This window comes from Dipodomys spectabilis, unplaced genomic scaffold (genome assembly GCF_019054845.1).
Source record: "Dipodomys spectabilis isolate Male_0828 unplaced genomic scaffold, ASM1905484v1 ptg000241l, whole genome shotgun sequence".
Lineage (NCBI taxonomy): Eukaryota > Metazoa > Chordata > Mammalia > Rodentia > Heteromyidae > Dipodomys > Dipodomys spectabilis.
Genome location: NW_024870918.1, coordinates 2,266,472 through 2,279,847, shown reverse-complemented (window position 1 = coordinate 2,279,847; position 13,376 = coordinate 2,266,472). Strand labels below are relative to the sequence as shown.

At 49.0% G+C, this 13,376-nt stretch overlaps 1 protein-coding gene across 2 annotated transcripts in view; it reads left to right on the top strand.

Moving 5' to 3' along the window:
- Positions 1–2,967: 2,967 nt before the first annotated feature.
- Vldlr (very low density lipoprotein receptor) overlaps positions 2,968–13,376 on the top strand; it is a 34,849-nt gene continuing 24,440 nt past the window's right edge. The window contains exon 1 of one of the 2 annotated variants that reach the window (XM_042699387.1): positions 2,968–3,176. In XM_042699387.1, coding sequence (XP_042555321.1) covers positions 3,095–3,176 — 82 coding nt within the window. In that variant the 5' untranslated portion in view covers positions 2,968–3,094. The remainder of the gene's footprint in view (positions 3,177–13,376) is intronic. The other variant, XM_042699385.1, reaches the window with a different exon arrangement.

Sequence of the window (13,376 nt, the reverse complement as noted above, 5' to 3'; positions counted from 1 at the left end):
TTTATTTCTCACTTTCTCTATGTCAGAGGTTGACAAGTTCTCTTTTTCTGTCTTGGTCTCCCTCCCTCACCCTGATTCAGTCTTTATTACATATTCATTTTTGTAATTCATGGATCATTCAAAATAGCTGCTGGACAGATTTGGCTCGTGGACCCTAGTTTACTGACCGCCCTCCCCCCGCCCCCAGCCCCATCTTAAGCATCTCTGGGACATATATACATAGGCTATAGCACAATTGCCTACTCATCTACCTCTCCCCACCCCAGATCTCATTTTTCTCAGACAAGTGTTGTTATATGGGCAGATTGTGGGAGTCAAGAGGGTTGCTGACAAAGCCTGGAAGCAAGTAGTGCCCACTTCTATGAGCCCAGTTAATTCAAGCATATCAATCCCCACTCAAAATCAGCTCATTTCTTCTAGTGACTAGTTACTTCCTAGAGTAACCAAATATATTCCTCTTTGTGACCTTTTTCATCTAACAATGAATACTTTGCACCAGGACACATGTTGGTAGTATATGTGTTGCAGTTACAGAGTAGGCCAGTGAATTTTTAAAGTCATCAGCCCATCAGAAAGGAGAATCCAATGAGTCAACCAAAGAAAGCTCGAATACAGAGCTGCAGCTAAGTTCACCAACAGTTTATTTATGCTGGAAAGCACACTGCATGCTTGTCAAAGGTAAGCTTTAGTGTTACCATACCAATGTCTAGCTTGCATTATACATTTCTCTCAAGTAAAACATTAAAGAGACACATGACTGGTCATTAACTCTGTATCTCTTCATATTGATTCTACCCATGGTCTCAAGCTCCTTTAACCTTCTATAAAGGGAGCCACAAGAATTCAAGACACCCTGTATCCAAGGTCTGGCTATCTGTCTTATCACAGGCACCAAGAGAAGAACGTCAGTATGCACCTGCAAACCTAATGGCATGGATTTCAATTGTTTCCCACGTAATGTGGGTGGTGTCTGTGTTTGGCTGCGGAATTGATAGGCATCACATAACCAAAGAGTGGGCAAGATAACATTCGACATGCACTACAATGCAAGGCTCTGTCCGCAGATTTATCATTTACCATCTGGATAAATTCTGATCCATCAAAATGTATCCTAAGAAATCTCCCTTCCCTGTCTCCTGGGTACCAAAAGTTCCTAAATAAGGTCCCTTCTGATTGGCTAACCTTGCCAAATTCCCAGGAGAACTGAAGCAAGAAGACAGCTCTGCAGTGCCCATGATCTCAAACCACACATAAAACAGAGCCAGGATATGATATCACTGCAATCTGCCAAGTTTGAATCCTTCAAGATACAACAACTTTTTACACATGTATACCAACTATTATAAAAGGTGAAATCGCTCCCTCAGTGCTGCTCTCCTGGTCCTGGTGATGAGGATGGAACACAAACACCACAGCAAGCCGTGGACCTCATACAAGGGAAATGTACAAGAAAACTGAAGCACGTGCACACACACACACACACACACACACACACACGCACCATTATAAGATCAGGCCCTGTCAGGCACAAAACAAAGCTCAGTCCTTTCTAAGTGTAGACTGTTTCCTTTTCTCTTTCCTTAAACCTTATAATTGAACGTTACCAAGTATTATCAAGAAGAATAAATCTGGGGGGGGGGGTGTTCCCCTCCTCCGAACCAGAAAAGGTTAGGCTTTTAATTACGGTCCCCCCACCAGCTACAATTTTGTGCAATTAGCAATTAACTTTAATCGTTGATGAGCGAACACAGAGCAGCGCTAGCATTTCCCTCCTCCCCATCCCAGACTATTTTAGTCGTGTTCTATTACAGAAGACAAGCCACAACCTCACCCGCTCCCCCTCCTCCTCCCCTTCCTCTCCTCCCCCTCCTCCCCCTCCTCTCCCCCCTCTCCATCTCTCTCTCACATGCACTGAAAACACACACATTTAATGTTCAGCAACACGGCACCTCCTGGTCCGATGGACACCAAGTCCACATCAGAGCAGCCCCCAAGGGGGTGCCCCCACCCCCTCTTCTGTTACTTTTAAGGTTGGGGAGAGGAGGTCCCGGGAAGATGCTGCCCCCTCCCCCAGCCTCTCCCGAAGGGCCCAGGAGAGGGTGGGCGCGGGAGGTGCTTGTGGCCCACCCCCCCCCCGGCCCCCCGCCCCGGCCCCCAGTCCGCCCGCCCCACCAGCTGCACAGCCCGGGCGAGCCGGCGCGGCACCCGCGGCCGTTGCATCGGCGCTAACCGCCGCCGCCCGGGCGCAGGCGGAGGCCACGGCCGGGAACTGTAGGGTGCGCGCGGCGGCGGCGGCGGCGGCAGGTTCCCGGGATCAGGAAATTAGGACAGGCACCGGGGATTGGAGGCGAGGGCGATGCGCGAGCCAACCAGAGGCCGCCCCGGGCCCCCGTGAGCCCCGGGGCGGACGCGCGCCGAGCCGCCGGGGCCCCTGGAACCGTCCGGATGGCGGCGACCGCAGCGGCGGCGGCCACGGTCACTGCCACTCACGGACGCACGCTCACACTTGCACACGCACTCGTACACCCGGGGCGCGCGTGAGAGGAGGAGGAGGAGGAGGGGGAGGAGGAGGGCTGAGGCCGCCGCGCCCCCGCCCCCCGCTGACCACTCCCCCTCCTGCCCCCCCCCCCCCCCCCGCTTCTCACCCCGCGCTCCAGCCGCCGCCAGGGTGGGTGCTCCGCCGCCCGCCGCTCTCCTCTCGGGGCTCCTCCAGCGCTCTCCGACCCCCACCCTCCCTCCCCCCTTCCCCGCCTCTCCCCTCCCCTCCTCTGCAGCCTGCATTATTCGCTGCCTGTGGGCTCCACTTGCACCGCTGCTGCTGCTGCTGCTGCTGCTGCGGCCGGGGGAGGTGGGTGGGTGGGTGGGTGGGTGGGGAGGAGATCGTGCAAGTTGTAGGGGGGAAGGGGGGGTGCCCTCCTCTTCCCCCCCTCCCCACTCCCTTATAACTCCTTCCCCCCCCTCCTCCTCCTCCTGCTGCCTTTCCCCCTCCCCGCCCCCACCTCCTTCCTCCTTTCCGAAAGGGCTGGTAACTTGTTGTGAGGAGCGGGCGAGCGGCGGCGGCGGCGGCGGCGGCGGCACCATCCCGGCGGGCACCATGGGCACGTCCGCGCGCTGGGCGCTCTGGCTGCTGCTCGCGCTGTGCTGGGCGCCCGGGGACAGCGGGGCCACCGCCACCGGTGAGTGCGGAGACGCGCCCCTCGGCCGCGGGCGGCCTGGAGCCGGCCGGGGCGCGGGGATGTGCGTGTGCGCGCGCGCGCGCGCGCGTGTGTGTGTTGGGGGCTTCCCTCGTCCCCCTCCCCCGAGAGGCTCCGCCGGCCCCCCCACCCCCTCCGAGGAGCCCCCCCCTCCGCTCTGCTCCCCTTCTTCCCCTCCCCACGCCGGGGGCGCCTCTCAGCTGTCAGCGCCCAGCGGGCCGGGGGTGCGGGGTGGGGGTAAGTGGAGAGGACGGCGGGGTGGAAGGTTGGCTAAAGCGGCGCCTGCGTCCCCCCCCGCCCCCCACCTTCTCTCAGGACCCCTGATGTTGGCCTGTTGGTGGTCGGGTTCCTCCCCTCCCCATACCCCCACCCCCCCTCCGTCCCCCCCCTCTACCCATTCGGCAGGGGCTGGGAGCGTGCGCTTCTGAGCCGTGGAACAATGGTGCTGCCTCTTCTGCCAGGCGGGGTGGCAGGAAGGAGGCAGCCGCCCGCCGGGCCGGGGCTGAGGGGCGCGTCCTGGCCGGGGGAGGAGGGGGGTGGCCGGGGCGCCCCCGGGACTGGAGGCCGCCGCCGGCTAAGAATGGACGGCCGGTGAAGGTGGGCGCTTGTGAGGGCCGCGGGGGCGCCGGGCACCGGCCCCCGGGGAGGGAGGGAGGGAGCCGGGCGCAGGGTGTCCGCTCGCAGCCCGCCGTGAGCCGGCGCACGTTCCGCGGGTGGCCGCGGCAGGCCCCGCCGAGCCCCGCCGAGCGCGCAGCCCGCGCCCCCCGCACCGCCGCGGCTCGGGCCGGGGCTCTGTGGACTGGGCAGGGTGCGGGAAGTCTCGGCTTCAGGCTGGACTCGCCCCCGGGAGCTTCCCCGCCCCCTCCGCTCCGCCGCCTCCCCCGGGAGGGGTGTGTGAGTGTGTGTGAGTGTGTCAGCCTGCGGTGTCTCCCAGGTGGCGGCACGGGGGAGGGGAGCGGGGGTGGGGGTCAGGGCGGGGGGTGGACCCCGCTGTTCATCGGGTTCGTTGGCCAATCCCGATTCCCAGAGCAGCTTCTTCCCCTGGAGACTCGGGACCTTGGTCTGGTCACTGCCGACCGCCTGCGTTCTGAACAATAGACCGCCGGGGGCAGCGTGAGAGCCGGTGTGGCCCCGGCTGGTGGGGAGGGGGGCCGGGCTGACGATCGTGAAGCACCCCGGGACTGCGCGGTCGGGCCCTCGGGGCCGGGGAGCCCCGCGCCTCTCCCTGTGCCCCGGTCTCGGTCTGTCTCCCTCCGTGTCTCTCTGTCCCCCTCCCCGCCCCCCCCCCCCCTCTCCTACTTGAGCCACACAACTTTTCTCGGGCTGGCGACCGAGAGCTCTTCTGAGAAGGGTCCTTGAAGGGTTCTTAAGACGTGACCCCGAAGGGGCTGGCCTGGTTGCTAGTGGAGAACTGGGTGGGTGGAGGGGGGGCAGGAAACAGTCCCCCCCCCCAAGTTCTAGCTCGTCCCCTGCGTTCTCGCCAGGTGGCTTTAGAGCGAGGAGGCCTGCGCGCCGTGCGCTTACAGTTCGCGTGTCTCCCGTGCAGGGAGAGCGAACTTTCCCAGGGACGCGCGCGGTCCAGCAGCCCGTCGGGCCGGACGGGGAGAGCGGCCGCGTCCGAAGCTCCCCCCCCTCCCCACCCCCACCGCCCCTGCCCTTTGCTTCCACTGTCCCGAGCGAGCGAGCGAGCGAGCCAGCCAGCGCGTGGAGCTGGGACGGGCTTTTCTGCGCTCTGTGATTGGTTGACGGCAGGATCAGGGTGAGGTTTGGTCACGTGGTCCCGCGGACTCTTTAATTTTAGCAGCCAGAGAAGGGTTATTATTAAGAGAAAGTAGAAGACTGGACGGACTGAGGGTGGTTGGGACTGTTCCTTGGGCAGGGGAAGGGGGGAGAGAAAAGGAAACTTTCACCTGAGAAAGGCCAAGTGTGTGGGAAAAAGTAGAAATCTGTCTGGTGTGTCACAGAAGAAAAGCCCCACAGGAATTTTCGGAGGCTAGCATTAATCGTTGATGTATAAATAATACTAACTTATTAAACCATCTCTTAGAATAGTGCCGTGACTGGTGTGGTCTTTATTTGTTTTGCAATGTTTTACAACACTAAGTTATGCCAGGTATTGACCATCTTCCCTGGAGGAAGGAGAAGACGTTTCCTTTTGGTTCCATGGCCCTGCATATTCTTGCACTGTGAAGAACTTTCTACCGGAGGCTAACTTTCCCCATAGAGTGCTGTAGTGCCCTGAACTGCAAGGTAGTCCAATGTGTGTGGTGCGCGCGTGTGTGTGCATGCGCGCGTGTGTGTGCATGCGTGGCTCAAGTTAGTCAAAGCCCTGTGTTCACTTTGTGTTCACTGAGTGAAGCTTCCCTTCGCACCTCTTTGTCACGTGTGAACTCAATGGCATCCCCATACACAGAAGCCCATGGGAACCTAAGCAGAGAATACAGTGCTTTTCTGAACAGGAGCAGATTTGGAGGCAGGTACTGACCCTCTGCCAACCTAGACTGACTGCTGCCTTCAGTTCAGAGTCCCGGGACATGGGAGCTGACTTTCTGATTCTTTTCCTCTATGCTTACTACTCTTTCTTTCCAGCCCTTCCCTGTCCCCAATACCCAGGCTCACAGGGCTGGCCCAAATACTATAGGGTAGGACAGGTGTGCGGGAAGAGTTGTTGAGAAAAGTCAGGCTAATTAGAGAGACTGAAACACCTAATTGAAAAGTATCCAGGGTTGCTGATGACGTTTTCTTTCAACTGAGGTACAGATTAAAGATCTGGGGTACAGTATGTTCTTCAAGGCCATTATCCTGTGTGTGTGCGTGTATGTGTGTGTGTATGTGTGTGTGTGCCATTACTGGGGCTTGAACTCAAGACCTTACCCTGAATTTTGCTTTTTTGTTCAAGGCTAGTGCCACACATTCACCTCCAGCTTTTTGCTGGTTAATTGGAAATCAGAGTTTCACGACTTTTCTGCTTAGCCTGGCTTCAAACTACAATCTTCAGACCTCAGCCTCCTGAATAACTAGTATTAAAAGTGGTGAGCTACTGACACTTGGCTTTAGAAGTGACACATTTTGTGAAAGCTACTCACGTAGGGCCAGCAACAATCAAAAGAATAGAAACTTTTTATTTCAGGGAGTGGATTGATCTGACAGGCATTACTAATAGACCTACAGTAGGAAACTGGAAGATAAAGGGGAAATACACCAGGCTTATCTAGAAAGCTAAACAATCAAAAAGTATGGTAATGCTAATAATATTCCTCATCCAATCCAAGAAAGAACATTTGAGCAGACTTTTGGGAAAGAGTCGCTAGCTAATGACAGTTCCTTGAAGCCTAGAACAACTTTTTCTTTTCCCTTCATACTCCATGACCCTAAGGCCTGTCCCGTGTATTTTGATTCTTTGCTTTTATTGCCTAAGTCTCCAGATACCTAAGGCAGATACCTATATAAAAGACTTCACCAGAGTAGGGCTTTATTGTTTTTGTTGCTGCTGTTGCTATTATTGTTATAATTTTTGGAAAAAGTGAAAAGTAGTCACCAAGCTCTTCTGTTCCAGGAGGAGTATCAAGCTAGTAAGACAAAATTCCCGGAGTAATGTGGCCTTAAAATCAATGGCACAGGACTAGAGGTATGGCTCCAGTGGTAGAGCATTTGCCTAGCAAGACCTGAATTTAATATCCAATAAGGGTGAGAGGTTAATGGAGTAAAAGCACAGATAGTTCCTAATTATATGGCTTCAAGTTTTGAGCCAAAAACCATAAGACTTAGCATGTAGCATAGAAAGATAGACAATATATAGTAAATAGCTAGAGTGTTTTCTGTCCCTCATAGATTGCAAAGGAGCTTTTCTTCTCAGTAGAAGAAATAGTAGCAGGATAAAACAGTTACCTAGTCAAGTCACAATTAGCTCCACTTTGGATATTGATCTTTTGGACAACTACCTTCACATGCTAGCCTATAAGAAATCAAGTGCATTAGGACTATAATAAAGTGTTTGTTGTAAATCAGGCATTTTATTACGTGTGTGTGTGTGTGTGTGTGTGTGTGTGTGTGTGTGTGTGTGTGTGTGTGTGTGTTGAACTCAGGGACTGGGTGCTGTCCCTTAGTTTTTGTGCTTAAGGCAAGTGTTCTACCACTTGAGTCATAGCTCTACTTGTGGCTTTTTGGTAATTAATTGTAGATTAAAAGTCTCACAGATTTTTCTGCTTGGGCTGGCTTTGAACCGTGATCCTCAGATCTCAGCCTCCTGAGGCGCTAGGATTACAGGCATCAGCCACCATCACCAAGTTATATAATAAAGTTTTTAATGGTATGTAATCATAAAGTTTTTAGTGGTACATAATCATATATATGAGATTAGTTCATGGTAGGCCTGGACAGTTGCCCGACTAAAAATACCTAGTTACATTAATCTCAAGCTACTTAGGTCATAGTAATACAGACTACTTTTAAGGTAAAGAGTCAAAAACAAACCAACTAAGAAATGTACTTGGTGGAGGGGAGGTAGAACGAAGGGGAGAAGGGTAGATGACTGAAGGGAGGAGAATGAAGTCAAGAATTCACTGTATGTACTACAAAATTAAGAAAAGGAAGGGAAGGGTGTGTGTGTATGGGGTGAGAATGTTGAAGGAGGTGGCATTGATCAAGTTACATTATATTGGTAAACTGCTTTGTAAAATGGAAACTCCTTAGTACAACTATTTACAGATAACTTTCAAAAGTTTAAAACAAACAAACGCTTCTCTTGAGGTTATGATTGAGATGAACTTATTATGCAAAAGTAATCCAGAAAAAAGTTGTCCCCCAGCTTAAGAGGGGAAAATCGAAAGACATGTAGATTTTCTGAGGGCTTAGAGACGAATATGACCTAACTGTAAGAGAATCTGACTCTGTTGGTGAAAAACATCTCGATTTTAATCTCTGATTTTTTTTTAATGTAAATGTGTTTCTTTGCTAAGGTCTGCTCCAAACACTGCTAACTTATGCCACAAAGCTTGACACATTACCCATACTGTAGGAACGTAACGAGATGGCAGGTGGTACCTTAAATGTCGCCCACTTTTCCCACTGTGTTTTCTTGGAGAACTTGAGCCTACTTGTCTTGATTAACAATGAAGCTAGAGTGTCTGTTAGGTGTACTGAGAATACACATAGAGAATCTCCTAGAACAATCCCAATGTTTGTTCAAAGAGCTTTTGCCTGCTTTTTGCTGTAGAAATATTATGTAGGTAGGAGAGGGAGTATGTCTGGCCCAAGGTTAAGAAATTATATTTGGGTCACTAATTTGGGGCATCCACATTGGCCCTGGTGCTCATTGTTCTTTATAGATCTAGATCGAGTATTGGTGATGGAGATGAGTGTGTGATGGGATCTACAATGTCCCAAGAAAGAGAGATGATAAAACCTTGGGGGTACATCCATCTTGGCAATCAACTTCATGAGTCATAACTTAATAGGGTTTCTATGGAGATGGAGTCTAGCACACTACTTTTCTGCCCTGACTAGCCTTGAATCTTGATCCTCCAAATTTCAACCTCCTGCGTAGCTAGAATTGCAGATAGGAGCCACCAGTAGGGATTCCTATTTTAGATATGGACTCTGCTTAATTTTTACTTTTCTTAAGAAAGCTGTCTTAACTGGACACCTATTATCCTAGCTACTCAAGAGGCTGAGATCTGAGGATCACAGTTTGAAGCCAGGCAGGGCAGGAAAGTTCATGAGTTAGACTCTTATCTCCAATTACACAACAACAACAGAAAAAAACCCACAACGATCTCAAAGTATGACCAGAGACTAGCACAGTCTGTGTATCTCAAGTGGCAGGGCACTAGCCTTGAGCATCAGAACTCAAGGACAGTGCCTAGGCTCTGGGTTCAAACGGGACTGGCATAAACACAAACATACACCCAACAAACAAACAAGGAAAAAACTACCCTGCCCTGTGATCTAAGTTATTGAGTGATCTGAAGTTTTACTAAGCAGGATGAAAGCTGCAGCCAGTTTCTTTTTTTCCCCACTCCTGGGGCTTGAAATCAGGGCCTGGGTCCTCTTTGTACTCAAGGCTAGTCCTCTACCACTTGAGCCACAGCACCACTTCTGGCTTTTTCTGAGCAGTGTATTGGAGATAAGAGTCTCATGGACTTTTCTGCCTGGGCTGGCTTCGAACTGCAATCCCCAGATCTCAGCCTCCTGAATAGCTAGAATTACAGGTGTGAGCCACCAGCTCCCAGCTGGAGCCAGTTTCTTTTGTACACCTGCTTGAAACCATGTGATGCCTGTCTACTGAACTCCAACTATAGGACACCAGGCACAAGCCACCCCACAGGTACCGCAGAGTTGGTCCTTGGTGGAAAAACAATTGTGAGGGTGTACAGTAGAGGCCTGGGAAGTACGGAAGGGTGCTTTAGAGCTGTTAGCCTAGTGATATAGCCTGAACAGATGGTCAGTAATGACCAAGAGGAAAAACTCTGAGGAAACTGGTGGGGAATGTCTACTCAAGCCTAGAGACAGTGGGAAGTCAGGAAATAGCTCTTCTGGCCATTCTGTTGCTTAAAGCACTGTCTTGATTTGGATAGAGAATTTGACAGCCTGGAAGCAGAGGAAGAGGTGATTTAAATTTAGATCAAGTGTGAGATGGGGCTTAGATTTATCCTGTGCTTGATCACCAAATGGTCAGAGGGAAGAATCTGGGCTGGTTGCCTGGCTACTCCTTTAGAGTAAGTGGAGGGGTCAGTTACAGTTAGGACACAGGAAGATAGGAAGATAGATTTTAGAAGAACCACTTTAGCATGCATAGACTCATAAGGCATCCAGATGAGTTTTACCGACATATTGGGCCCAAGAGCTTTGCTCAGGTTGTCACCATCACGTCTGTTTTAAAACACTAGCATCCTGTAGTAGACACAGAACATATGAGGAATAATAGTGTACACAGCCTTTACAACCTTGAAAACGAAATAGCCTCTCCTTGTAGGATCTACAGCTACTAAATTGAGCACGATGATCTCAAAGCATGGTCAGAGACTAGCATGGTCAAAACTAACCTAAAAAACCAGGAGCATGTGTTAATTATACAAAAGGGTTCCATTGTAATGTTTCCATACAAGCACACCATCTACTTTGATTCAGTTCACCTCCTCTATTACTCTTTCTCATTTTTCTTCTACCCCTCTTTCTGGGAAGTTTTTAGTTATTAGTCATTATTCTATTTTTACACAGGTATATAAAGTAGTTTGATTATATCCACACACATTCTCTCTCTCTCTCTCTCTCTCTCTTTCACACACACACACACACACACACACACACACACACACCTTCATGTTTCCTTTCTCCCTCCTTGTATCACCTAATTCCCACTCCCAAATAGTTCCATTTTACCCCCCTGTTTTTTAACTCTAGCCTCCACATATAAGAACATATATGATCTGTTGGTTATTTTAGTCTAGGTTATTCTAGTTAACATGCTGATTTCTAGTTCTATCCATTTTCTGTAAAGCACTTAGTTTCATTCTCGTACTGCTGCGTAATACTTTATTGTGATTATACCACATCAAAAAAAATTGTCAATTGATGGGCAGGGCACCTGTGCTGATCCCACAGTTTGGCTGTTGTGAACAATGCTGCAATGAACATGGGTATGCAGGTATTTTCAGTGGATACAGGCTTATATTTCTTTGGATGGATCTCAGAAGTGGTATAGCAGGACTATATATATTATATATTTTTATTTTTAAAGAACCTCCATATTGATTTCCATAGTGGCTACTCTAATTTATATACCAATTGATGGCACATAAAAGGTTCCTTTTCCATCACATTTGTGCCAGAATCTGTTGTTGTCTGATTTCTTGATGATAGCTATACCAACTCTGGTGAGATGGAAACTCAGGATCATTTTGATTTGTATTTCCTTTAGAGCTAAGGATTCAGTATTAACTCTTTACAAGCACAATCTAGGGTCCAATCTAGACTCTATGGGGCTGGGACCCAGCATTCTGTGTGCTAGCAAGACTTTCCATTAGAACCTGAGTACCACAGACTTAGTGTGCTACTTCCCAAGAGACTTTGCTCTTGGGCCCTCAAACAGAAAACCAAGAACCATGGTCTTTCTAGAAAAAAGACTGTTAAGGAAATTCTAGTGATTTTTTTTTTAAGAACTAGAATAGGAGAGGAAGGTAGAGTTTGATCTCAACAAGAAAACTGTACTACGAGAATATCATTCTGGCAAGTGAAACCACCTAATTCTGGGTTAATTTAAGTGAGGTTTATTATCAAATTCCAAATCTACAGAAAATATTCTACAAGAACCTAGTCTTGAGTGGAGTGCTCTCGTTCATTTGTTTATTTGTATGCTTGGTAGCATGGTACCTAGAGCTAGAGTATTTGGGTTCAAATCCTGTTTCTGCCCAGGGTAATCTTAAGCCAAGTACTATATTTCCCTTTTCCAAATAGGTTTCTTGAAATGTAAAGGGGAGACAATGTTGCTAGCTATGTAGACTGAAGATTAAGAAACATGAACTCCTGAAGCAGTGTTTGGTTGACCAAAGGAAAAAAAGGCATTTAGTTATTTATCCATGATTCTTAGGGTAATTTCCGTCAGATGTAATGGGAATTTTATTTAGACAATTAAACAATAAAGCTCACTTATGCCAGTGAATCAGATGGATTAATTTAACTTTAATAGCTTTTAGTTGTCCCAGCATTGGTGCTTATAGATCTCAAGGCTGATTTTCAGGCCAAAAAAACTCCCCAAAACCACAACTTTTACCCTTCTGACCCTGAATCTTTTTCTTAGTATCTTGTTGCAAGATTTAGCTTTGGCACATTCTCCTTCTCCTTCCCTGCAGGAAAACTTCTTTGCTGACTTGGAAATCTGCTTGTACTAAAAGGAGTTTTAGCCTATGAATAGAAAAATTGGCATTATATTAACAAACCATAGATGTGAGCTAACTAAAAATAAATGCCCTTGATGGCCCCAGAAGTTCCAGACAAATGGACTGAAGACATTGGAGCACATGCCTATACTTACACAGCAAGGATGGGCAAAAGAAATGAATTCCTGGCCTTGGCAGCATCAAATGTGGCTTCATGAGCCCCACTGTGCAGTGTCAAGTACGCTCTGAGCCTAATACTTTCAGACACTTTCTGTATATTCTGAGCATTCATGTGGGAATGCCCAGAATACCTACAAGGAATCTGTAGTCCATCCTGAAGGCTTAACACTTAACTGTAAGGTATAGACAGTGTAGGGTTTTGTTGTTTTTGTTGTGTTGTTATCACTTGAACTTAGGGCCTGGGCACTGTCCCTGATTTTTGCCCAAAGCTAGCACTCTACCACTTTGATACAGTGCTATTTCTGATTTTCTGGTGGTGAATGGGAGATAGGAATCTCACAGACTTCCTTGCCCCTGCTGGCTTTGCACTGCAATCCTCAGATCTCAGCCTCTGGAGTAGCTTGGATTTATAGGCATGAGCCACAAACACCTGGCTCTTTTTCCTTTCCTTTCCTTTCCTTTTCTCTTCTCTTTTCCTTTCCTTCCTTTCTCTCTTTCCCTCCCTGTCTCCCTCCCCTTTTTCTTTCTCTTCCTCTTTGTTTCCTTCCTTCCTTCTCTTCCTTCCTTCCTTCCTGCCTGCCTTCCTTCCTTCCCTTCTACCTTCCTGCCTGCTTTCCTTCCCTCCTTCCTTTCTCTTTCTCTCCCTTCCTTCCTTCCTTTCTTCCCTTTCTCTCTCTTCCTTCCTTCCTTCCTTCCCTCCTTTCTCTCTCTTCCTTCCTTTCTTCTTCTCTCTTTTCTTTCCTTCCTTCCTTCCTTCCTTCCTTCCTTCCTTCCTTCCTTCCTTCCTTCCTTCCTTCCTTCCTTCCTTCCTTCCTTCTTTCTTTCTTTCTTTCTTTCTTTCTTTCTTTCTTTCTTTCTTTCTTTCTTTCTTTCTTTCTTTCTTTCTTCTCCTCAGGGCCTAGGTGCTGTCCCTGAACTTCTTTTTACTCAAGGCTAGCACTGTTCCACTTGAGCCACAGCTCTACTTCCATTTTTTTTTTTAGTAGTTTATTAGAGATAAGAGTCTCTCATGGACTTTCCTGCCTAGAATGGCTTTGAACCATGATCCTCAGATATCAGCTTTCTGAATAACTAGGATTATAGGCATGAGTTACAGGTGCCTGACTATACAATGTTTTGTTGTTGT